At 40.5% G+C, this 27,185-nt stretch overlaps 1 protein-coding gene across 3 annotated transcripts in view; it reads right to left on the bottom strand.

Moving 5' to 3' along the window:
* CFAP46 (cilia and flagella associated protein 46) overlaps positions 1 to 27,185 on the bottom strand; it is a 159,248-nt gene that overhangs the window by 116,745 nt on the left and 15,318 nt on the right. For all 3 annotated transcript variants that reach the window (XR_007775137.1, XM_050959240.1, XM_050959241.1), the window contains exons 7-15: positions 26,974 to 27,073; positions 24,076 to 24,174; positions 20,624 to 20,814; positions 17,215 to 17,443; positions 14,404 to 14,524; positions 8,569 to 8,692; positions 7,895 to 8,025; positions 3,185 to 3,330; positions 2,494 to 2,627 (exon numbers count right to left, since the gene is read on the bottom strand). Coding sequence is in view for 2 of the 3 variants with exons in the window: in XM_050959240.1 (XP_050815197.1) it covers positions 2,494 to 2,627; positions 3,185 to 3,330; positions 7,895 to 8,025; positions 8,569 to 8,692; positions 14,404 to 14,524; positions 17,215 to 17,443; positions 20,624 to 20,814; positions 24,076 to 24,174; positions 26,974 to 27,073 (1,275 nt within the window). In the remaining variant the exon portion in view is untranslated. The remainder of the gene's footprint in view (positions 1 to 2,493; positions 2,628 to 3,184; positions 3,331 to 7,894; positions 8,026 to 8,568; positions 8,693 to 14,403; positions 14,525 to 17,214; positions 17,444 to 20,623; positions 20,815 to 24,075; positions 24,175 to 26,973; positions 27,074 to 27,185) is intronic.

The following is a 27,185-nucleotide window of genomic DNA, read 5'->3' as shown; positions in this document are numbered from 1 at the left end:
TACTGCAGTGCTACACAGCAGCATTCATTTGCCTTTGCAAGGTAGCAGATGGTTATCATCCCTATTGCACCATCTGCCATTGTAAACTGGCGATGAGATGATGGTTATCAGTCATTTTGCACAGTATGCAATTGGAAATTGGCGATGACGGTTACCAATCATTTTGTACTGTCTGCTGCTGTCATGGGTGCTCCTGGCTGGCCTCGCTGAGGTCGGCCGGGGGTGCATGGACAAAAATGGGAATGACTCCCAGGGTCATTCCCTTCTTTATGTTTTGTCTAAAAATAGAGTCAGTCCTGCCTAGAATATGGGGCAAGTCTACTAGAGAGCCAGAGAGCACAGCCACTCTGGGACAGAGCCCCAGAGATCCCGCAGAAATGATGAGCTGCATGCCACTCTAGAGGGTGTGCCTGCAACAACCCCACCCGTTGCTTCCCTCCTCTCCCAACCCTCCTGGGCTACCATTGCAATGTCCCCCCATTTGTGTGATGAAGTAATAAAGAATGCAGGAATAAGAAACACTGACTTTTTAGCGAGATAAAATGAGGGGGAGGCAGCGTCCAGCTGCTATGATAGTCCAGGCAGGACATTAAAGAGTGGGGGGGAGGGGTGGGGGGAGAGGAGCGCAGCCTCCCGCTGCTATGATAGTCCAGGGAGTACAGAATCTTTTCTTTAGACATGAAAGGGGTAGGGGGCTGATGGAGCTCAGGCTCCAGCTGCTATGATGAGGATGGTTACCCAGCATTTTGTACCGTCTGCCAGGAATGACAGGGAGTCATTCCCATTTTTACCCAGGCAACCCCAGCCGAACTCACCGAGGCCAGCCAGGAGCACTCATAGGATGATGACGGTTTTCCACATTTTGTACCGTCTGCCATCAGGAAAGGAACGGGAGGGGATGCTGCTGTTCAGCGCCGCAGCACCGTGTCTACCAGTAGCACGCAGTAGACATACGGTCACATTGAAAAATGGCAAGAAACAACTTTTTTCCCTTTTCTTTCACAGGGGGAGGGGGCGTAAATTGACAAGATATACCCTGAACCACCCCGAACAATGTTTTTGATCCTACAGGCATTGGGAGCTCAGCCAAGAATGCAAATGCTTTTCAGAGACTGCGGGGACTGTGGGATAGCTGGAGTCCTCAGTCCCCCCTCCCTCCCTCCATGAGAGTCCATTTGATTCTTTGGCTTTCCATTACGCTTGTCACGCAGCACTGTGCTGAGCAGGGCTGGCTCTAGCCATTTCGTCACCCCAAGCCGCAGGGGGCGCTCGGCTGCTCACCAGTCCCGCGGCTCCAGTGGACCTCTCGCAGGCGTGCCTGTGGATGCTCCACCGGAGCCGCGGGACCAGCGGACCCTCCGCAGGGACGCCTGCAGGAGGTTCACCGGAGCTGCGGGACCAGCAGACCCTCCCGCAGGCACGTCTGCAGGAGGTCCACTGGAGCCGCCTGCCACCCTCCCGGCAACCGGCAGAGCACCCCCCCGCAGCATGCTGCCCCAAGCACGCGCTTAGCGCGCTGGGGCCTGGAGCCGGCTCTGGTGCTGAGTCCCTGCTGTGGTCTCTGTCTATCATAGCCTAGAGATTTTTTCACTTTGTCATTTTGTCTTCTGTAACGGAGCTCTGATAGAACAGATTTGTCTCCCCATACAGCAATCAGATCCAGTATCTCCCGTAAGGTCCCGTATGCTGGAGCTCTTTTTCGATTTGGGACTGCATCGTCACCTGTGCTGATTAGAGCTCCACGCTGGGCAAACAGGAAATGAAATTCAAAAGTTCGCAGGGCTTTTCCTGTCTACCTGGCCAGTGCATCCAAGTTCTGATTGCTTTCCAGAGCGGTCACAATGGTGCACTGTGGGATACTGCCCGGAGGCCAATACCGTTGATTTGCGGCCACACTAACCCAAATCTGACACGGCAATACCGATTTCAGCGCTACTCCTCTCGTCGGGGAGGAGCACAGAAACCGATTTAAAGAGCCCTTTATATCGATATAAAGGGCCTCGTTGTGTGGACGGGTGCAGGGTTAAATCGGTTTAACGCTGCTAAATTCGGTTTAAACGCATAGTGTAGACCAGGCCTCAGATATTATTATTTGAAATTTTAACAGAAAATTTTCTGAGTTTTGGAAATTATGGTTTTTTTTTTAAACTATGAAATCTTTTTTTTTTTAAATGGATAGCAGAATTAACTTTAGCTTTAAAGAGTTTTTGTGTGGCTATGAGCTTCTTAAGTCTGACAGTTAAAATGTTGATTGCAAGAGTGCATGCCAGTAGCTGTTCCATAATGGAGCGAACTCAGAATGGCCACTTAAAACTTTTTCCTTATAGCTTCTATCTCTTTTCCCACTAGAATCCATCTCTTTGAAAATGAACCACCTGATAACAATGGATTTTATTTTAAGAAGTAACAATGTTTGAAAATATCTTCATGGTGTGATAATCAAAAAGAATTTGCCAAAGGACCCAGAGTTTGGTATAGATTAAAGAAAAACACCTGTATGTTATCCAATCTGGATCATGTTCAGGAAGTTTGGAAATATATCCTGTGGGATGCTGGCTTGTATCTTCAGGTGGGACAACATGATCATTCAGCTGAACACCCTCCAATCTTAACAAATGAATAGTCGCCTAGAAATATATATAGAAAACAAATATATGAAACTTCAATTTCATCAAACCTTATCACATTGAAAAGAGAGATTGGCTTCTGCTCATGTCACAGTCTCCATTCTACAATAAAATATTAGCAGCACAATTTTTTCAAATACTCTGAAGGCATATAGCAATACATCACAAAACATATTAAATAGAGTCCTTCAAATTCCTTAGATCCTACAGAATGAATTCAACATAATTCGTGTTAAAAAAAACAACTTTATCTCAGTGAAATTTTAAACCTCCAGGGCTCTATGGGCAGTTGTCAAACATTTGCAATAAAATCACTGAGAAATACATTATCTGTACTGACAGGGAAAACATTAGTACACTTTGAATGGAAACTTCTTAGACAGTAGCTTCATGAAACACTAATGTTTTTTCAGTTTCTCTGCAAACACATTAGTCATTGTTTACAATCTCTAATAACTGGCACATCATTCCTTAAGATGAATGTATACCAGCACGGTAGATAAAGCCAAGGATGGAGGAGACAAAAAATGAGTATTACAGCTGTACAATTTACTAACCTCGGCATTAATGAATCTTATTTCTGCTAATGTTCTGAGTAAATCTCTTTCAAGAGAGAATGATTTAATGGGCAAGGATGATTCCATTTGTAGGTTGCCACCTTGATTATCATCCATCATAATTGTACTAGCTTTCTTCTTTTGTACTAAGAGAAAGGAAGCTTCACTTATTATTGTTGTTATGTAAATCAGAAAGACTTTTTACTTTACTGATAAATAAGAAAAATGCCTAGTTCCATTAAAATCTATAAAAAGGACAGAATGAATTCAGATTTAAAATTGCTGCCTTCAAAATCCTTATTCATTACAGTTTCCTGCGACTGAAAATACCTCTCTCCAGGCAGTGCTGGAAGAAAGGTATGTAAATCAGTTAGATGGACGGTGGTGTAAGTGGGACAGCATGCAGTGGCCAGGAAATGGCAGCTTTAAAGAGTTTTCACTAGTCAAACCAAGCACCTTTCTGGATTGCTGCATGAAGCTGTGACTACAGAAAGCACAGGGGGACAGAAGCAGCTCCTTTGTGCTTCCACTTCTTGCCTCCTGAATCTATCATTCTTCCACAATTGGGTCATATAGGTTAGACATCTTTGAGTGCTGACAAATTACAGTTTATTACTTCTTCAAATTGGTTAATTTTAGGGTTGCTAACTTTCTAATTGCAGAAAACTTAACACCCTTGCCCTGCCCCTTCCAAAGGCCTCTCCCGTTCCCTGAGGCCCCACCCCCACTCACACCATTTGTCACTTGCTGTCCCCACCCTCACTCACTCACTCATTTTCACGGGGCTGGAGCAGGGGGTTGGGTGAAGCCACAAATGAGGGGTTCAGGGTGCAGGACTGGGCTCTGGGCTGGGGTTGAGGTGCAGGAGGGGGTGAGGGCTCTGGCTGTGGCTGGGGCTGAGCGATTTGGGGTATAGGAAGAGGCTCTAGGCTGGAGGGTGGGGCTGAGGGTTTGGAGTGTGAAAGGGGGGTGAGGTCTACAGCTAGGGGTGTGGGTCAGAAGTGCGGCTGGGGATGAGGGGTTTGAGGTACAGGATGGGGCTCTGGGCTGGGGCTGAGGGGTTCAGCATGTGGGAGGGGGCTTGGGGCTGGGGCAAGGGGTTCGGCATGTGGGAGGGGGTGAGGGCTCTGCCTTGGGGTGCAGGCTTTGGGGTGAGGCCAGGGCTGAGAGGCTTGGGATGCAGGAAGGGGTCAAGGGGTTTGAAGTGTGGAGGAGGTGAGGGCTCTGACTATGGATGCAGGTCTGAGGTGAGGCTGGGGATGAGAGGTTTGGGGTGCAGGAGGGTGCTCCAGATTGGGGATGAGGGGTATGGAATGAAGGACAGGGCTCCCAGCTGAGGGTACTGGAGGGGGTGAGTGGTGCAGGCTCTGGGTGGCACTTACCTCAGGTGGCTCTCAGGAAGCAACCAGCATGTCCCTCCGGCTCCTATGGGGACAGGCCAGCCAGTGGGCTCTGCATGCTGCCCCCACCTGCAGGCGCAGCCCCTGCAACTCTCATTGGCTACAGTTCCTGGCCAATGGGAGCTGCAGAGCCGGCACTCAGGGTGGGGGCAGTGAACGGAGCCCCCATGTCTGCCCCTCCCCCTAGGAGCTGGGGAGACATGCTGGCCACTTCCCGGGAGCCGCATGGAGCCAGGTAGGGAGCCTGCCAGCCCTGTGCCAACTGGATTTTTAACAGCCCAGTCAGCTGGCAACCTTCATTAACATGCATCTTTATGTTTTGTAAGCATTACAGTTGAGATTTTGCTCAGTTTGCGCAGGTGAAAACTTTTCAAGATTTGCTCCAATCAGAGTGTGTATGTTTGGATTTCATAAATATGAGCACAGCTCACATTTTCCAGTTCACTTCTTTCATTGTTTTACAGGGATTGGAACACTGGGCATGGTGTCCTGGTAGCAAAGAGAAAATCTCAAATGGTGTTAAAATCAAGAAGGGGAGTGATGGTCTGTCAACCCCACAGTAATTAAGAGAAAGCAGATTTCTCTTTTCCCTTGGAGTAATCATTAACCCAACATCCTGGAACGTGGAAGTTCTGTCCCCTGTTGTGCCCTAACTCTTCGTGTAAAATTGTGAATGTCATGATGAAGTAGCTAGGGTGGTACTGTAGGGCCATTTAGGCAGGTCTGTTTGGGCACAGGGATTAAGTAAACCTGTTTGTGTACAGAACAATTCATTGTGGCGACAAACAATTTACTACGGTTGTGGTGGACTTTTCATCACTGGCCATTTTAAAATCAACATTAGATGTTTTTCTAAAAAGCTATGCTCTAGTTCAAACAGAAATTAATTCAGAAAAGATCTATGGCCTGTATTATGCAAGAGGACAGACTAGATAATCTGTGGTCCCTTCTGGCTTTATAATCTATGTAGCATTCAGTGTCCCATAAGAGTTAAGGGGTGAACCAGTGACAGGCAGGGAGGCCATCACTTCCTCCCAGGATCAATTTAACTCAGTTTTATCCTTTTAAGCGTGAGTTGGTAAAGTTGCAGATTTTTGACCACTTTCTAGATAAACAGAGACTAGTCTCTCTAGTGATTATCCTCAACAATAAAATATTCTTATTTCAGACTGACTCCATACTTTTTTCTTGAGATTTTGTTTACTAAAAATACCAGCCCAACATGTTATATTCCTGCATTAAAATAACAGAACACTAAGACAAAAGAATTCCAGTTTACAGGATATGTAATATTGTTTGTGCACAAGACACAAATGATTTGTATTCATATGCACATAACAATTCTGATCCATATACAAATCTCTCAACTGAACAATGATGTAGCTTTAACTACACAGCCTATGAACTATCAAATGAATAATAATGCCACATAAATTTCATTTATATGCTGGAAAATATGTTTCATGGCCTACTACTTGTCTAACAACTGATTAATTGTATCAAATATCACCCTTTTACAGCACTGCTAACTGTGTAACAAACAGTTATACCATCAAATTCTCTGCGGATAAAAATTGGTACGGTTCCATAGATTAAAAAATGGCACTGTACCAGTTAACACGCACAGAAAATATGACCAATTATTCCTGTTACTTCCTCCTTCTAACATTTACCTGTATAACTTTAAGTAGACTCTGTATATCTACTGATGAAAACTGCTATACAAGACCTATGTATTATTATTATTCTGTATGCCTAACCATACATTTGTGTTTTTACCTACAATTATCCCCCTGAAACACAAATAGATGTTATTTAAGGAAACAATAAACATGAATAAGAACAAAGTATGGTGACCCTTTTCCAAGTGCCATGATTTCATGTTGCAGCACAGTAAATAGTGCTTCCCTAACACTGTAATGTTGCTCTTGGAAAAGCCTTGTTTGGGAGTATCTATAGGTTTCTAGATGTACGCGTGGTGTGAGGAAGAAAGGATATATTTACACCCAGCAATCTTGTTTTAAGTTCAATTACTAGAGAGAGAATAAATAATCTTATTGTAACACAAACTGTTTTGATTTTAACTTCAGAGGTTTAACTAGTATAAGGAACAGCTTTGCAATTAGAAAAGTGCTTAGTTCAGAATGTTCAAAATGCACTTTTATTATATCCATAAAATCATGAGAAACATTACTGATGGCATTGATTTGTAAAAAGGGCATGGCTGTTCAACTAATTTAAAAAGATGAAGTTTTTCAAAATTGCCATTAACACACTTGCATAGCTCTAAATAAAATACATTAATCAAATATGATTGCTTTGGCCAAGCTTCTCTATTTCTGCCTTCCTGATGCCTCGTAAAACTATTCATGCTCGAACAGCTTTTCAATTAAAAATCAAAGGCACTAGAAATGAAAACTTTTGGAGTATATAGTGTCCTCAGTTCATATATACAGTTGCCATTGATGGCATTGCCTGATTTTTGAGAGCAATAGGCCATATATTCTTAAATATATAATTGTTCACATAATGGAAAAATAACCAGGCTTAAAAATTAAATTTTAAAAGGACATCATTGATTTGAAAAGAAATGACTTGAAAGTAGTTTCAGATACCCTGTAAGTCCTCTCTGACAAATCTATGAATTTTACCATCACATTTACTTAATTTTTTTTAAATGCTTCTTCTCTCCCATGTGTTTGAGAGAAAGCTACAACTAACAATAAGGGAAACTAACTACTACTAATAGTGGATAAAAACCTACTGCTCTTATCATCTAATGGAATTAGTCCCTTAGCTTGAGTTGTAGAGTTTTGCAATTTGAAGTTGAATGTTCCAAGGTTCAAAACCTGCTGACAATCTATATGTGGTGTGGTTATATACACAAAAATTGCTATCACAGCACAAAATAAATACACTAAAAAAAGAAAAGGTCCATTCGCTCTAATCTCTTTCAGTGATCGGAACCTCAGGAGTTATAATAGTATATAAAACATCTCAGATGGAATTCCAATTTTTAAATTGATGATGTGTTTTTAATTCTTTGCTGCGTAACATAATACTGTAGCATATTACGGAAGCCTAATACCTTTTAAATTAGCAAAATAATAGACTATCTCAAAATTTTGCAGACTAAAGTTTTATTTTAGTACTAATTTACCAAATCATAAGCGTAGTTTTGTTTAATAATCAAATTATCCCTTTGGGGTTAAAACAAATTTAAAGTAATTTATTTACAGTGTATGACATTGAGTTTTCATTTAAAAATAGTTTTCAAATATCAGTTAAGAAAAGTAATGTGTTGACTTACATTTTTTAGTTTTTGGTACCTTCCTCATCTGAGCATCATCATACAAGAGACAGAATCTGCATGCTGCCCGGCACACATCCCATACTCCTTGTTTCCGTGCAACTTTTGCCAAATCTGCCCAAAGTCTTATTCTATCACACAAAAAGCACACATAAAACTCCTTAATTAACAGATTTATTTCCTAAATTCTAGATTCAGGCTGAAACTTCAGGTTAATTGAAAATATCTTTCATCATAATACAGACTTTAAAGCCCGGTAACAATTATTATTAAATGTTACTAAATGTAAGGTCAATTTTTATCACTAATAAAAATAACTTATAAATCATATAGCATCAAGCATCAACTGCAGGAGGAGGATGAAAGTTACTGAAGATTCCTTATACATTGGAAATAAAGGAATAAAGCTGTTATTTCTAATTATATCAGCATATTAGATAAATAACCATAACAAAGTTTAATGGCTCATGATATGGCCACATTGATCCCCTGCTTAAAGGTTAGTACATGCTTAAATGCTACACTGGATCTGTACCAGAGTACTCAGCACTTTGCAGGTTTGAGCCTCAGATAATTTCAGAGTCCTAATAGCAAAACTTTCCCTTTTGGCAATAGCAACACACCACTTTTAAAATGGAAAAAAAATATATATACACCTTCTTTACAGTAATTACCTCTCCTTGTCATTTCCATGTCCTAATCGTTTCAAATGTCCATCAGTTTTCTCCACACTCTTAGTATGATGCTGTGCTTTTGCACAGAGATAACTTATTTGACTCCTGCTTTTACCTGAGGAAACTTAATGGAGACAAAGAAATGCAAGCAAATTTTGAAGCATTACAGTGCATGTTTTTCATCACTACAATAACTTCTTTCATAAGTAGGTTCTTATATATTTTAAAATATCTATATTATACTAATTAAAATAAAACACAAATAAGTTATTCAGTACTAACAATTTTGTTTGGAATTAGTATAAACAAAATGTTATATAATTTCCCAAGTCAGCAAAAAATAGTTTGATTCAATGCAGCCTAATTAAAAGGAGAAATGTTTCTATAATTGGAGATTCACTGCAACTTCTGAAGCGTGAGAGAGGTCGCAGTGCAAATGAGAGATGGGGTATATGTGATTTGTGGGGGTATATGTGATTAATTTGTGTGATTGTGTGCGCAAACTGGAATTCAGAATAATATTTGAAATCTCATTGATAAAGCAATCTATATGGACTCAGTGAAAAGTATACATACTGGTTCAAACAAAATTTGTGAAACATTTGAAATTTTGCCTTTTATAGTTCTCAGAGCTTCCTTCAAAAGACCCCAATCCAGCACTGGACAAACTGGACAATGGTACCTGCAGCAGAGTAATTCCCAGCTGCTTGTCCACTGCGAATTTTCAGCAAGAATCTGTTCAATAAACTTCAACAGCCTCTGGAACAGACTTTTTGTTAATAATGTTGAGAGAACCATCCCCTAAAATATTTGTTCAAGGGAGGACCGGTGCAGCTACTTTCATAAGCCTCCTGAGCAGAAGCAGGACCAAGTAAACCTAGACACCCCTGAAACGTATCTGTCCACCCTGCTCTGAAAATTCTGCAATAATAAATAGGGCTTCCACAAACTCCAGAGTATAGCTACCCTTATCGTTAGAAAGTTTTTCCTAACTGCTAACTTGAATTGACCTTGCTGCAGATTAGGTCCATTACTTCTTATCCTACCTTTAGTGGGCACGGAGAGCAACTGATCAACATCCTCTTTATAACAAGTCTTAACATATTTGAAGACTGTTGTCAGGTCCCCGTCCAGTCTTTTTTTCTCAAGACTCATAGGTTAGGTTTTCTAAACGTTTTATCATCATGCTCTCTGTGATAGGCTGTTCACCCCACACTAGCCCGGAAAAGGTTAATGTGGCTCAGAAGGGATTAAGTAATCTGACAAACCATATCTGAGAAATAGTTAGGCTTGACAGACAATCTCTTGAGGATGGAGCCCAGCTAGACAGGACCAAGCAGGGCTTGTATAAAGTCAGGAAGTTTGCAGCAGAAATAGTCTGCAGTGTGGAAGCCTGCAGTCACTCTCTGGGGTTAGAGAGGGTAAGAAGGAAACCCAGGAGAAGAGTAGAAGCCCTAGGACCCTGGAACTGCGGGAAGGGTATACTTAGAAGAGTGGTGGATAAGGAGAGAGAGAGCAGGAAGCAGTAGGGAAATAGCACCCAGGTTTAGGATATGGCAGACTGTGGCTGCTGATTGTAGGTTCCCCAGCCAGGAACCTGGAGTAGTGGGTGGGCCCAGGTTCCCCTACTGGCCACTGGGGAAGTGGCATAATCAGAAATTAGAGGACTCCTGGGAACGTTACCTGGACAGGCAATCTGGTGAGACTTTGATATCGCAGAACGTGAAAACTATAGTGGCCTGGCCAGAGGGCCAAGACATGAAGAGGGAGCATCCTGATTCACTGCAACTTCTGGAGTGCGAGAGAAGTCGCAGTGCAAATGAGAGGCAGAAGCGGGGTGTCAAACTGGGTGGAGCTATTTCCCAGAAGTAGCCACAAGGAGGCACCCCAGTGATGAATAGAGAACACTGTGACATTCTCCTCTAGATTTGCGTGGCACCCAAAAATGGACACAGTGCCCCAACTGAGGCCTCACCACTGCTGAACAGAGCTGGACAATTGCCACATATAGCTTATGTATAACATTGCTGTTAATACACCCCAGAATGAAATTAGCCTTTTCCCCAACTTCATCTCATTGTTGACTCATATTCAATTTATGAGCCACTATAACCCCCAGATCATTTTCAGCAGTACTATCTCCTAGCCAGTCATTCCCCATTTTGTAGTTGTGCATTTGATTTTTCCGTCCTTAGTGAAGTACTTTACACTTGTCTTTGTGAAAGTCGTCTTGTTGAATTCGGACCAATCCTTCAATTTGTCCAGATTTTTTTGAACTCCAATCCTGTTCTCCAAAGTGCTTGCAACCTTTCCTAGTTTGGTGTCATCTGCAGATTTTATAAGGATACTCTCAACTCCATTATCCAAGTTATTAATGAAAACATTGCATAGTACTGGACCCAGGACTGGCCCTGCAGAGGAAAATTAGATATGCTTGCCCAATTTGACAATGAACCATTGATAACTACTCTTTGAGTACAGTTTTCAATGAGCTGTGCCTTTCTAGTAATTTCATCTAGACTAGATTTCCCTAGTTTTTTTATGAGAATGTCATGCAGGAGTGTGTCAAAAGCCTTTCTAAAATCAAGATATCATGTCAAGTGCTTTCCCCCATGCAGTAGGCCAGTAGCCCTGTCAAAGAAGAAATTCAGGTTGTTCTGGTATGATTTGCTTTTGAGAAACCCATGCTGGTTATTCCTTATTACTTTATTATCCTCTAGGTGCTTACAAACTGTTTAATAATGTGTTCCAGTATATTTCAGGTATTGAAGTTAAGCTGACTGGCTATAATTTCTCTGCTGCTCTTTGTTCCCCTTTTAAGACAGATACTATGTCTTCCCTTCTTTTGTCCTCTGGGACCTCACCTGTTCTCCAGTAGTTCTCAAAGATAATTGCTAATGGTTCCAAGATTTGCTTCAGTTAGTTCCTTAAGTACCCTATTTCATCAGGCCCTGCTGACTTGAATACATCCATTTTATCATCTAAATAGTCTTTAACCTGTTCTTTCCCTATTTTGGCTTGCATTCCTTCCCCCTTGTTGTTAATATTAATTGTGTTGAGTATCTGATCACTGAGTAACTGAAAAAAGTCAAATGCCCATTACATTTTAAAATTAAGCATTACCTACAGATCTTCACTTTTGGGAACCACAAATAACATGTAAACTGTGTTTCTGACCCATAACCTACAACAACTTGCATAATCTATAAAATATGTACACTAACCCCGGGTATTTTGATAGATATTGAAGGTTCAGTTTGCAAACACGAAAATATTAGTTTTTTGTGGGGAGGAGGTGTTAAAGGTAGAACTCCTTTTAGGCACAAAAATATTAGACAGAGAAATGAACTTAGAAAGAGAGAGACAAGACACAAGAAAGGGATGAGTTGAACCCTTAGGAAAAAAATAGCTTTAGTGATATAAACACATCAGAGATTATTTCTACAGTATAATGACAAGGCAGAAATGCTTTGTATAATATGTGGCTGTCCTGGAAATCTGATGAGGCAGGACATTGACTCGAGTTGAACTATCATTGCTGACATAACCCAGACTGAATAAACTTTAATTTGATCCTTGAGCAGCTTGCCAAGTAACAGCAAGAAATGCATAAGCATAAACATTTCTGACATCTAAAAAACAAACAGATTAAGCATTAGCATTGAATTAAATGAAATGGGAAAGGGGATATACCTTAATGTCTTTATAAACAGTCTTTCGGTATAATTTATCCAATGAATTATATGGTCCCCATTACTGTGGTAACTGTAGATTAACTGGCAATAATTACACTAATATCATGTAAGCAGAATTTGTAAACTGTAGCCAAGTAGTACAATCTCTTCTGAATGTGTGAGTACAAATCCCATTAAAATTACTGACAAGTAAATTCATACATTGAAAAGAGAACAAAATGTTCATAAAATGCTGATGAAAGCACAGTTGTGTGAATATTCTCATTCTGTAAACAAAGATAATTTATTTGTTAATTTCTTTTAAAATTATTTAGTTTAGTTATTTGTTATCAAAAAGTTAATCTCACTGTTCTGTTGAGTGTTAAGAGCAAAAGTAAACCTTTAAGAAACATCTTGCAAAATTTTATTTTAAAGTCCACCAGCCTATGCTGATATTTTGTAAAATGATCTTAGTTGTTCAGATTATCTACATTTGAAGACTAGCATATGAATATGTAAGTAAAAGAGTGATTTATTTTGAGAAAGTCTGGGTACAAATTTACAATTCTCAAGTAAACTCAAAATTCAAAAATCAAACAAATATATTAGCTGGAAATCTAAGATGACTTGTGTCTTTAAGTCTCTTCAAGATGCATGCATGCTGCAGCTCAATAGCAGGTAGTATTTACTTAAATTAAAGCTCATGTCTAATTTATACAAATAGTTTATTAAACGTTAATTGAAAAGCTTTTAACCTGCCAAGAGCTCAGATCAAGCCTCTGCATTTCCCCTACAAGAGTTAATGATCTAAAATAAAGTGAAAGAAGCTATCTGAAGAAGATAGCCCTCACCTACTTCAAAAAATGCCTCAACACATTATGATATTGTATTATACAGGTTTACATTATTTCTTGGTGTTTAATACTCTGTATGGCTGTCTTCCAAACACTAAAGATATAATACTTTGGACTATCATCTCAACATATATAATAAATTAAGGGTTCAGAGTAGCAGCCATGTTAACTTGTATCCGCAAAAAGCACAGGAGTACTTGTGGCACCTTAGAGACTAACAAATTTATTTGAGCATAAGCTCTCATGGCTACAGCCCACTTCTTCGGATGCATCCACAAGAACTCCTGTTCTTTTATAATAAATTAAGTAAATTCAAGCTTAGTCAGTACAAGATGAGAGCTTGAAGGAAACTGAGGTGCGACAGGAAGTGGAAGTAGTGAATATGTAGATGACACTCTTACTCCTGTGTCATTACTGACTCAAAGATGAATTCTATTTTTCATATAAAAATAATCTGGGGTGGACATTCTGGTTTGGTTGAAATGAGTTTACTGTAGGATTGTGTGTGTGTGGGCCCAATATTGTCCCAGTCTCCTGCTCCAGCAGCCAGGGATCACCAGGGCATAACGACTCCCTAGCTATGCTCTCTCTCCCTTGGACTTGATCTCTACACTATGGCAAAGCAGGGGAATCCACAGAAGGCTGCTTAAACTGGTATTATAGGTGCTTTGTACTGCTAGAGTGGCACAAAGCAGCTGGAATAGTATGGACAATCTATCTCCATATGGACATTGTTTAATGAAAGACTGGGTAGCCTTTCATGGGATAAAATGTCCATGGTATAATGTACAAGCAATGAACTCAAATCCTGGGGTCCATGTTTTAGAAGGCAAACTGTGAATTCATATTTAGTTCTTTGCATAATAAAGAAACAAGAGAGCACTCAAAATTGAGAGGCAACAATATGAAAGTAATAAAGAACATATGTATTTCAATACACAGAATATTATTGAGTCAAACAGAAACTTGAAACAGCATTCAATAGTTACCATGTATGACTAGGAATAGCTTCTGCAGTTACAGGAGTTAAAATAAAATTATACAAGACATCATATTTTTTGTCTAAAGCATAAGTTTACAGTGTCACACAGTTATGTGCATAGGAAATGGGACTACAGGGTTTCCTCCAAAAACATGATGACCCTACTGAAGACAATGGGAATTTTTCCACTATGGCAATGATTTCACCCAAAGACATATAGTCTTCTGAATTTTTGGCTCCAGTGGTCAAATTATCTTTCAGGCTGGGTAAAGAATCAGTAACAGACAAATGTTTGACTTTTTTAATCACAGCAAACATACCTTACCTTTAGCTTCATTTTCACTGTCAAGGACTATTTGAAATGCATCAGGAGCTAGTGCAAGACCTGCATTGACCAAAAGAGACCGCTTTTTCCTCACACTATCTTTCTGCTTCCCTTTTTTAGCCTACATAAAGAGAAGGGCTAACTGTTATGGGTACATTCACAATTGTATTAAAAATAAGTACATTTTCATTAAATTGGTGTTTGTAAATCTCACTCATTAAATAAGCCACAACATTGGTCACAGGCTTATGTACCACAGGAATTGCATTACAGTCCAGAAACACTTATGTACTGTTCTACAATGTTATTATTGGCTAGACTTACTCTGAAACTTTGGTCCTTGACATGAACATTTTGAGAGCAACTCAGAGCATATGCAGGTAATAATAATAGGAGATATACCTATCTCCTAGAACTGCAAGGGACCTTGAAAGGTCATTGAATCCAGCCCCCTGCCTTCACTAGCAGGACCAAGTATGATTTTTGCTCCAGATTCCTAAGTGGCCCCCTCAAGGATTGAACTCACAACCCTGGGTTTAGCAGGCCAATATTCAAACCACTGAGCTATCCCTCCCCCCTACATTTTAATGTTGTTCACATTCATGGCTGAATTTTACTATTTAATTTTTAATGTATAAACTATCACTATGATATATTCTCAAAAATAAAATTGCTCACTTAAAGAAAACTACAAAACAGTTTGGTTATGACCAAATATAATTGAGAATTAATATGCAACATATCAACCAAAAAAGCATCAGCCCATTTCACAGCACATTGCAGAGCAAATGCAAATTAGTTATTCCAAAAACAGGTCTGAGGATGCAGCCTAAGGAAACCCCTTCATGCAAATGATGCAGGTTCGTGGTCTGCAGGAATCGGAGAGCCATGGCTTGCCAGTGGAGAGCAGATGTTTAGGACAGTATGGTTCTTCAGGAAACCGGTATAATTTCAGCCAGAAATCCACACATTTTAATATTAAATTATTATTTTCAGCTTCTGTTCCACACATGGGAAGTCCATTGGTGTATGGAGTGTGCACATCCGTACAGTAATGGACCAGTAGCAACATTCACAGGTGATCTTTGTGGTCTTTAAAGATTACATCTGTGTATCCATCCCACATTGATTTGGACCTTCAGATCGAAAGGAAACTCTCAGCTTTCATCTTTTCTTTACAAAGTATGTTTTTAGGCTTCTTCCTCGTGAAACTTGCCTTGAAATTGTAAACCTATATAAGCTGGTTACTAAAATTGGAAGCATGTCACTGACTTGTCCTAAAGATCACATTCATAGCCCAACTATAGCTGCCCAGCACTGACTTCTAGGTTCTATAACAAACATGGCCAAGGATCTCTGAATTTCTGTGAAGACCACAAATCCGTTTGTAGTTGCAGGAAGCAATACCTCTAAGGTTGACAGTGCAAAGGGTGCTGCAAGTTTCCTCCCAGTCAACATGCAGCTGAGCAAGCTAGTGTGATCCGTGATCACCATCAGTGGCAGCACAGTAAAATGAGAAGCAACACAGACTAATGGATGAAGCAATATACTCCTGTTTTCTATCCACAACTTTGACATTGACTTTCATTGTGGCGTTAGGTAGGTCAATTAACTTCTCTCTGTCTTCATTTCTCCAATTGTAAAACTAAGGTAATAATTACCTGGCCCACAGGAGATTGTGGCAGTTAGGCAGCTGATCTTTGTAAAACAGAATATAAGTGCTAAAATTCACCAGAATCCACACAAAACCTCTAGGGGCTGCGTTCTAAAGATAGAGGCCTTTAGTTTATTTAGACCCTTGAAATACAATTTTAAAAGTTGACAACTATGTAGAGACCTAACCATAAGCTGCTGAGCTCCACTTTTGCAGAACAAAGATATAAATGGGGAAGAAGCTTAATATTCTTTTATACAAAATAAAGTCATTTTAAATTTGGGATATAATCTTTTCATGTGTTTCTGTGGAAACTGACATGGACTCATTTGTAAAGTACTTTGAGAATTGCAAACAGAAAGCACTGTAAAAGTGCAAAATACTTGCATTATCCAATTCATAAGGATAAAATGGATTTTAACATTATTAAGGCTTTGTGTTTTTTTCTGATTCTTTAGTTACTAATGAATGGACTACTTACAAACTCTAGAGAGAAACAAAATGTTGAATATAAAAATGAAAGAAATATTTTAGACAGACAACAGCAGTGACTACAGAAGTAGTTCAGTACTGTGATCCAAAACATATGGTTTTGTTGGTGCCTAAAATACCAGATTATTTGGGGACTATCGCAGCTGAATTATCTGAGATGGTATCACAGAAGTTGCTGGAGTCCTGAAACTGTGCTATAGTGGTTCAAATCATATCTAAAAATATTGACAATTGCATGCCAACACACAGGGATTTGAAATGCAGCATTCCTTAAGGTACCATTCTATTTCCTTGATTGTACATGAGTCTTCTTAGTGTAAACATGGGATGGAATATTATCAGTATGCCGATACACAAGTATATTTTCCCCATAAGCCTTGATAGTTCAGTCTCTCCTTACATGGGTGTATGGATGATACTGTCATCTGGATGCATAAGAACTGCTGCCCTCTCCTTTGAATATTGTCAGTAAAGATTAACATTAACAATCATTTATTAAATAACTTTGCAAGAATTTACTCAAAAGGCCAAAACTCAATTATCTTAGAAATCTTGGATCTGAATATACACAACTCTTAAAATAGAATTATAAAAAAAATTTCCTTTGGAGGAGTTTAATAAGCAAACTTTATATTTCTACAAATGAAATTGTTCTTTATTATTACCTGTTCAATCATCATAATTGCTTGATCCTCTAGGCGCTCAGGTGCCTTGTATAACATAGTGCATAAATGAAGACGATGAAAAGCCATTTTCAGATGTTCCTGGTATTGCCCATTGTTATCTAGATATATAGCCTTCTGAAAATGTTCCATGGCAGCCTCTATTCTATCTTCATCTTCTTCAATACGAGCAATTTCCATATGAACTTGGCAACGTAGCAAAATCAACAAGCTAGGAAATTGGACAATTTTATAGGTAAACTGTTAAAATAGTAAGAGACAAAGACTTAAAATTATAAAAAATGTGGTTGTAAAATGAATAATGAATAACTTCTCTGTTCCTTGCATGTTTTCTGTGTCATATCATCATACTGAAATAACTAACATAACCATTTACTACATTTTGCTTTCCTTAGCCCTGAGGAGCCAACACAGCCAAGAAAGAACAGTACAATCTTGCAGTTGAGTTACTTCTTCTGTATCACTGATAGAGTTGTTCAAAAAGAGCCAGATTTTCAGTAGTTCCTATTTAGGCACCTAAATGACATGGCCATATTTTCAGAAGTGCCATGTAAACATACCCTATGTGACTACTTAGTTACTTAAAGTATGTCATTAAGCACCTTCCTGAATCAGGGATGGGACAAGAAACCTCTAAGGACAATGTCACAACTACTACAAAAACCAGTGCTGGCAATACAATACATGGCCTCCCTCCTTTTAACTAATGAATCAATGCCCCAGTGTGGTGTTAGAGGACACTAGGCTGCAGGAAGTGCTGAGAAGGAATTTCCTCGTGTACAGTACTGGGTCCAATACCAGAGGTGCACAGATGGAGTCCCTAGTGTGGATGCTCCTGATGCAGACTGTGAAGGATGCAGGGATGACCTCGGTTGCAGAGAAAAACCCCAAGGGTTCCAGAAAAGCCACTGATATGACATTGGGACCCAATTATGCTCAAATCATTCATGCTTGTATGGTGGGCAATACTGATGCTCTGGGTGGAACCAGGATGGGTAAGCATTCACTGGGGACTGCTGTACATACCTGGGTTGTGACATGTAAGAGCCAATTTCAGAAGCAGATGAAGGGTCTGCTTCCTCTGACCAAGGGGCAAATCCTGTCAAGGAGCTACAGCCAGAGCCTGGAGATGGAAGTGTCAGTGAAATCACAATCGGTTTCCCTCTAGTTGGTATCAATCTGAACGGCACGTTAACGGAAGACTCTGATGGTACCACATGGCGAGCCAGAGCTGGAGTAGGAGCAATAGACTTTGGTACTTTGGACACCAGTACCAGGTGGGAGTCTGTAGCAGCCGGTACTGACAAGTCTATCAACTTCCCAGCTGCAGCATAGGCCTCAGAAGTAGATGGCACCAGGAAAGACTCTAGTTCCTGCAGTACCAAAAGTTGGGCTGACAGTGATGAGGCAGACACTTCAGGTGTCAGTCTTGATGAACTCTAGGCTCTTGGGATAACAACATGCCTGGACTCCAGGACTGTCCCAAGGACTGCCTCTTCTTCAAGTGCAGCTCCATGTCCTTGCCTGCATCCAGCTTCTGTGGTGAGGATCTTGAACTCTCTGGCACCAAATCCTTAGCATTTCTTCTTTGGTACTGGTGATGAAGGACTTGTCTCTTGACTCAGACAAACCAGGAGAGTATGCTAATAGATGCAGGAAGGCTCCAATGATGGTTGGCACATTGACTCCATTAAGTGAAACTTGAATCTAGCAGCCCTGTCTTTCTTGAAACAGGGCTTAAAACTCTGAAAAATATCCCCCAGGCACTTAAGACAGTTGGCATGAGGTCACTCACAGGCACTGATTTGATGCAAGAGCAACAAGACTTGCAATCTGGAGAGTGAGGAATGACCCTGGTATCAGTCTGTAGTGGGGTGGTCACTTGCTCCTGCCTTAAAAGGCTTAAAACAGCTCAGAGAGAGAGCTGTGGCAGGAAAGGAAAAGTGGGGCTGATTGGGGAAAGCAGCCTCACCTGGAGGCCATGCCCCAATCAGGCCACAGCTGGTCCTATGAGAGGGCTGAGGGCCAGAGGCTCAGAGACTGTCTCTCTACTTGCAGAGAGGGATGGGCCTGGCTGCTGGTGAGCTAGAGAAGGTCCTAGAGTGGAGCAGGGCTGGGGGAAGGCCAAGGGAGCTAGGGAGCAAACAGTCTGGAAATCCCCAGGCTGCGGCCTAGTACATGGCCAAACAGGTACTGGGGTTGCAGGGGACAGCCCGAGGCTAGGCAGAGGCAGCAGGTCCAAACCCCTCCTTGGCTGTGATGAGTGGCAATTAAACTGCAGTCTGCCCCAGTGAGCAGGGGCTAGATGGGGGCTGGCACTAGCCATATACTGAGGAGAGGTGGGTATAATGGGTGGGGGTTCCCTTGGGTGGGGAGATCCCGAGAGTAAGTGTACTGCCTGGGGGCAGCACCTGAAGAAAGGGACATGGGGCCCAGAAGCAGCGAGTGGCGAGACTTCGGCCTGCAGCGGGAGCTCTGGGGCTGGCAAGCTAATTCCCAGAAGGTACCAGCAGGAAGTGCCGCAGGGATAAGTTGCGCCTCGCAACACAGTCCTAATATCCAGGCAGGAATCACAGAGTCCAAATGACCAAAAACTAAAAATTAGCACTAAATCTAACTTTGAAACTATGAAAAACCTTCAGACTATTCTAGAACTATAATAAACAGATACTATGTACAAGAAAGAGGGAAGGACTTGCAAAGGCAAGAAACACCACCTCTAACAACCACCATGAGCAGTAAGAAGGAATTGATGGGTGGGTTCAGGACCACTCCACCTGTTCTACCTGTGCATAGTAGCACAAGGCAACAGTGTGTGCTTACTCCACCCCGACAGGTGCTGCAGAGGGAAGGAAGTCTCCAACAACAGTGAGCTGGGTGCACAAACCCCTATGGTGGAATGCATATGTATAATCAAACAAAGACTTATTATATATTGTGCAGTCTTTTTCCCAGATGCAGAGATGTTCATGTCAGAATCCAGGCCATATTCCAACATATTTCATCACATTATGATGACACAATATAATTTTGATTGGATTCTTTATTCCTCAATTCCTGTCCTAAACTGTAGTGTTTCTGTATGCCATTAGTCATTTGTGATATTTCATTCAAGAGAAGGCTGCATTTTAGTGGTAGATAGGCTGAGATACAGATTATCCAGATAGTTTCATTTATTATAATCTGTTGAGAAAGTTTTCAAAGATGTTTGACATCTACATAAGGGAAGGCTACCCTAGAAATGCAATATTATTTAGGTGTCCTGTTTAAACATTATTTTAAACTATCTTTTACTGATGCTCATAATTACCTTTTGGTCTTTACATTTGCTTTCAAATTAACACTATTTTTGAAAGTAACAAATAACAACATACATAGCATAGTAATTTACCTGTCAATCTTTTCTAAGACATCAGCAACAGATATTAATGGTTTTCGTACATGTTGATGCAAATTGTGTTGTAGCAGTGGCAGGCAAAGATTCCACTGCGTAGCACAAACCACTTGAATAACATTGGGGTCTCCCAGTCGAACTGCATGTTGCAACGCTAGTTCAAGTCTTCTTATCACTTTCAGCTGAGTCTGTAAATAAAAGTTTACTTCACATTGATTATATATACATGTAATACAAATGATCTGCTAAATATTATTGTAAAACTGCAATTTTAGGTTCTTTCCAACAGAAAACAGCCTCTGTAGTTTCTGATTTATGACATTTTCACGGACCTCAAGTGTACCCCGTATTTCATGCACAATACACGAATTCTCTTTTTTTTTTTTTTAAAGTCTCACTTTGACCGCTAAAGAATGTCATTTTAGGTACTCTATAATGCTACACCTACTGCCACACCCAGCCAGGAGGCTGTCTATCCCTATTGCCTATGATAACAGAAATCCATGATTGTGGATTATTTGTGAATTCTGAGGATTTAGTACATTCATCAGCTGCTGAGGTTCTAACATGGCGTAGAAGGAAGTGAAGAAATGTTATAAGTGGGATTTTCCAAAGGAATCAGTGTTAGCTTAACTCTGCTCCATTTGAAAAAATGGCAAAACTCCCACTGACTTCAATGGGAAGCCAACACAGAGCTCTTTGAAAATCCCACCTACATCAATAGGGCTCTGCCACAGAAATTCACAAGTTCTTAGCTTTCAGTTGAGTTTTAACACAGTAAAAAACTAAAAAGAAATTTCATTATATCCATTTGTTTTATGGATACTTCTTAAATATATCTAAATTTCGATTGTATTTATTCAAATGATAATAGCACTGATATGTCTTTTTCTAATTATTCAATAATTGAAATAAGTGACTGATATTTTAGGTTCCAAATATGTGAACACTTCTATTCAGAAGCAACTTTACTCATGTGACTAGTCCCATTGAACTCAATGTGACTACCTATGGGAGTAAAGTTACTCCTTCATGCAGGTATTTCCAAAATCTAGCCCTTAATGTGTGTGACACTGCACTCCATGTGCTTATGGAAATATACTTATGAGTGTGAATATAATGTAACTGGAATATGGTTTATGCAAAAGGTCTCTTGTAAAGTATCATTACAAAGCTTATGATCTACTGAGTGTGTTCATCCTATTTGTATGAATGTATCATTCTTGTATCTAAAACTAGAAACATGAAGCATTACTCTGAGGTCCTACTGTAACTATGCAAAGTACGGACCATTAACGGTGCCTTAGGATCTTGATGGCTCCCATTAACTAGAACAATTGGTTGCAAATGGCTCTGTTTATTTGTAAATCTTCCTGTGTTCCTGTGAGTCAGGCCGGAAAGAATGGAGGCTTGGGGGTCTTACAGTGACATGTGATCATGTCACTTGAACTAGAATCCATCTTAAACCTAGTGCTTTTCCATTTAGAAGGAGGGGTGGGGATCCAGAGAGACAAAAGATTCCCGCCTTGTGCCAAAGCTATAAAAGGGGGTGGAACAGAACAAATGGGGCTGCAGTCATGAGAAAACTCCTAGTTACCACCTGAGCTGAAACTAACAAGAACTGTACCAGGAAAAGGATTGGACCCAGATTAACAAGAAGTCTAGTCTGTGAAAGAAGTTTATTGGAACATCTCTGAGGGTGAGATTCACCTGTATTCAGTTTCTTAAATGTATTAGGCTTAAACTTGCATGTTCTGTTTTATTTTGCTTGGTAACTTACTTTGTTCTGTCTGTTATTACTTGAAACCACTTAAATTCTACTTTTTATACTTGATAAAATCATTTTTGTTTATTAATTAAACCAGAGTAAGTGATTAACACCTGGGGGAGCAAACAGCTGTGCATATCTCTCTATCAATGTTATAGAGGGCGAACAATTTATGAGTTTACCCTATATAAGCTTTACACAGAGTAAAACGGATTTATTTGGGGTTTGGATCCCATTGGGAAGTGGATATCTGGGTGCTGGAAATAGGTGACCTGTTGAGCAGTTTTTGATTAAAGTCTGCAGCTTTGGGAGCGTGGAACAGACCTGGGTCTATGCTGCAGCAGACTAGTGTGTCTGGCTCAAAAAGGCAGGGTTCTGCAGTCCCAAGCTGACAGGGAAAACAGGCTCAGAGGTAATTCCAGCACGTCAGGTGACAGTTCCAAGGGGGTCTCTGTGACCGAACCAGTCACAATGTGTATGAAAATAGTTTCCCTAGATATGATGAAAAATATGAGTATGACACAGCATTCCTTTGTCCCCTTTTTGCCAGTGACTGCATGCCTTTAAGCAAGGGAGAATTTGGCTTGCTGGCCAAATGAAGGGAACAGTGCTTTATGGGAGGTGAGGGAGAGGTCAAACTGTTGCAGAAGGGGACAGCAGACCAGTATGGTGACACTAACTCATCTTCTGGGAACCAGATGGACATAAGGGCTTAAAAGGCACAGCCTGTGTGGTGAAGTCCCTTTTTACATGGAGCAGGTGGAGGCAGCACCCACCCTTCTGCCCCTTTAGGTTTGGTCTAGACTTTTTATAGGCATTGTGCTAGCACATCCTTTTTAGGGGGGCTGGGAAGGATTTTTTTCCTTATTACCAAATTGCCCTAGGTGAAGTTGGGGTTTTCTTGCCTTCCACACAGTGGCTTTGGGGAGAGCTTTGTTGACGCGTGGCATGAAGGGAGTTAGGCTATATGTCGCAACTCATTATGTAAGTGTGGGGCAGATGTCCAGTGCAGGTATTCCTTACGGAAGGTGTACAGTGCCAGATAAATGGCTTGGTAAAAGACTTTAAAAGGAGATGTTGGTCAAATGAATGGAACAGGAATGGAGAGGAGTTGGGGTTCCGATGAATGGTACAGCAGACAGCCAAACCCCCTTTCTTATAGCCCACCTTAACCCTCCTACAAGGGGGGTGGATGGTAAGGTGCCAGCAATGAGTTGACTAGGGGACCTGGATGGAAAAAGAGAGGGTGGCTGGTGGAATCCCCCTGGGAAGTTACTCTATAAACATGGGGTTACCTCCACTGTACACTTTTATCTGCCAGGTAGTCCAAGACATCTAATAGAGCTGCAGCATGATTAAAACTATATCAAATGTCTCCTATCGTTCTTTCGGTATAACCAGACAATTTGGTTTGTTCTTGTGGAACAATATGATATGGCCCTGTTATATCGAATTGCAGATATCGTGGCAGAACCGAGGATTCTATTTATTTCACCCAAAGTTCTTTTTTTCAGGCCCATTAGAAAGATAATATATTAACATTAATGGAAAAAACTGAAAATGATTTTTTTTCAACCTCAAAGTTGCATGAGATTGAGACACAGTTAATGTGCAAATTTTGGAAAATTTAACAAAGTTAATGTTTACCTTCATACAAATTAGTGCTAATTAAAGAACATACCTCAACAACACCTTTCGTATAGGTTGCAATTTTAGTGCCAAGTTTCTGGACTTCATATTCACATTCCAGGCATTCTATTTCAATCAGTTTCCCTGGCTCCTATGAAATATAAATATATAAAATATATTTGTAAAATTAATTACAAGCATAGTGATTTAGACCCCAATCTTGCAAACAGATGTGCTAGTGAAGTCCCATGCTGTCTTGCTGAAATGAAGGATTGGAGCCACTGGAGTAAACATTATCCACCCCCCCCCCCCACATCCCCATTCATATACATTGCAGACTTTGGGAGAAGCTGGCACAGGAGATGGACATGCCAGTATAGAGAGAATTCTCAAGTGGCTATCTCCAGTCATTTAAAGTTCACAAAGAGGATTTGGCAGCTAGGAGAATTCAACCCATTATGTTTGCAAAATACAGTAGAAAGGGCAAACGGAAACACCAAAGATTTTGTGTTGATTGAAAAGGACAGGTACCTTTAATACCTTTTCCATTAGTTTACTTCTTAGGAGTACTGATAACCATGTTCTATTACATCTAAAATATACAATTCTCAAGAGTAAGACAAAAGAGTCAAGAATGATGGTTGATTGCTTCTGAGCTGGTACTGAACAAAATTATCTGATTTTACATGTTGGATGGGCTCCACTGCTATTGTTGATATTTGATAAAGATGTTTGCCTCTGAAAGGTGCAAAATTAAAATCTATATGAAAAATTATTCTAATAGGTCTCTCAATAGTACAGCAAGTCAGGAATTTTCTGACAAAACAGAATTTCAACAGAAAATGCTGATTCATCAAAAATAAAATGTTTTGCAGACATTTCTCTGATTCAACAAACTTTCGTCTGATCTCATTTTTCCCCCAGTGCCCACTAGCTCATTGCCCCCCTTCACCAAGCACACTTTACTCTCCAGCTCCCAGTCTCTTTGCCCAACCAGGATCAGTCTTCATACACTAGGCTCCTGCTGCCAATATACTCCCCCAGTCTATCCCCACAATGCCTTAGGTCCGACACTTAGCCCCCGCTGTATTTGAATCAGATGCTTTCTTCCACACTCCGAGTGACAGCAAGTGTCTCACTGAAAGCATAGATGATCAGGCTCCCTGCTCTCAGATCTAGTGCTCAGACTCATCCTGGCCCAGAGTAGCCAGAAGCAGACAGTACAAGGAAAGTGCAGGTTTGCCCCATATCCCTGGGCTGCAGTATACTCAGTCACTCTGTGGGGATGGTGCATGCTACAACCTGCTCACATGCTGGAGCTATGAAGGGCAGGAGCATGCTCAGTCTGTAGGGGATGGTGCATGCACAGTTTAGTCAGCATTAGGAGCTGTGAGAAGCTCAAGCATGCTCAGTAAGGATGGAATCTTTGGCGATTTTGGGTCAACCATGATTTTTCAAAGTCTTATAACTTGGCCAAATTTTGGCAGATTTTCTTGGGGCAGTAAAAAGACACATCACTGACAGCACCCCTTGTTGCCAAATTTCAAGCTGCTATTCCAAAGCATGGGGGGTGCAAGAGCTTTCCAAAGTTTATTTTTCCCTACTGTCATTCTTGGAAATAGCCAAACCATTTTGGTTGACATTAAAAAACATCAAAAAACAAAACATAACACCAAAAAAACAATCAGCCTGAGGTAGACAGCTAACATGGAAAATTTCAGCCTCAATGGTTAAATTTTGGTAAAGTTATAAGCAACTGAAAATAGGGGGTTATAATGGAAATCACCAGGCAACCTTAATAGTATTGGTTGCGACAGGTGCCCTCATATATATATACACACACACACACTCTTTGGGGAGAGGGACATAGTTTTTGAATCTGTAAATCCTTCTCTCGCCCCACAGGAACAGCAGCTCTTCCAAACACTATGATGCCTGAGAACTTTAGGGCTCCCTATGTGCAATGGTAGACAATAAAGGAACAGAAAGAATAAACACCAGAAGCCCCTTCAGCCAGTCTGGAGGTGAGAGTGAACAGAGAGAAACACCCATCCAGGCCAGCGGTTATAGTGACAGCATGCAGGACAGGCACACAATACTTCGCTCCAATCCCCTAGGTATACACTTTGCTTGTCACCATAATCTAATTACTACAGAATAGTAATAATTAAAACAATTAAATGTCAGGAGAAGAGGCTTGGGGAAGAAACAGGACTCAACCCCTCAAATCCAGCAATGGAAGGGGATAGCAAGAGCAGCTGGTTTCACAGCCTATACAGACTTGTGTGTTCATTGAATGAACAGCCCTACGACCTCCCAGTACCGTGAAGAGTGACTAACCTGAGGTATGTCTTTGACAAGCCCTTCTTCAACTGCCCCATACCTTAACCCTAACAAACAGCCTAACCTTGGCACAGATGAATGCCCCACTTCCCTCTCAGCAGGGCTGGAATCCACCTGCTGTATACTGAGATTGATTACACAATATTTTATTCAAAAAGAGTGAGGTGAATATTAAGTAAAATATCACTGCTTTTATAGCTTACATATAAATGGCTGATAGAATCTTCCAAAGCTGGGCTGGTTAAATCTTTTCTAAAACTGCAGATGTCATTTTGAGAGAGAGATAACTCCTACATGAGGAGTTTGCGAGGTATCCCCAGTTAAGACATTCCACAGGAGACAGTTTCAAAATATGGACAAGAATCTGTATTTAACTTTTTATTTAACAAAACTATTCTTTTAACTATTGTGAGTTAAACTCTTTTCCTTCATCTTTCAGCTTTTCTCTAATTTAGGGACAGAAAATGTATGCAAGTAACTCCTATTCATATTAATAAGGGTTAATTACATCAGTACCTCAATGTGAGAATAGGCCTCAATGCATTACAGAATTGTTGTGAAGCATAGTTACAACAAAGTATTAGACTAGTGTAATCCTAACACTTACTTTAATCCCAGATCTCTTCAAATCATGTATGCAATCAAATGCAAGTTGGATACAGTTTAACTTCAAAGAAAGACGAGCCAATTCTAGAAACAAAGGAATTCTGCAAAAATAATAAAATCATTAAAAGATCATTTGTCTCATATAATTAACTTGATATAATTCCTTGATTAAGGTGATAAATCTCACTTGGATTTCTCTAAGGTATCAGAATT

Source organism: Gopherus flavomarginatus, chromosome 6, assembly GCF_025201925.1.
Source record: "Gopherus flavomarginatus isolate rGopFla2 chromosome 6, rGopFla2.mat.asm, whole genome shotgun sequence".
Lineage (NCBI taxonomy): Eukaryota > Metazoa > Chordata > Testudines > Testudinidae > Gopherus > Gopherus flavomarginatus.
The sequence above is the reverse complement of the archived record's forward strand: the minus strand, read 5'-3'. Positions and strand labels throughout refer to the sequence as shown.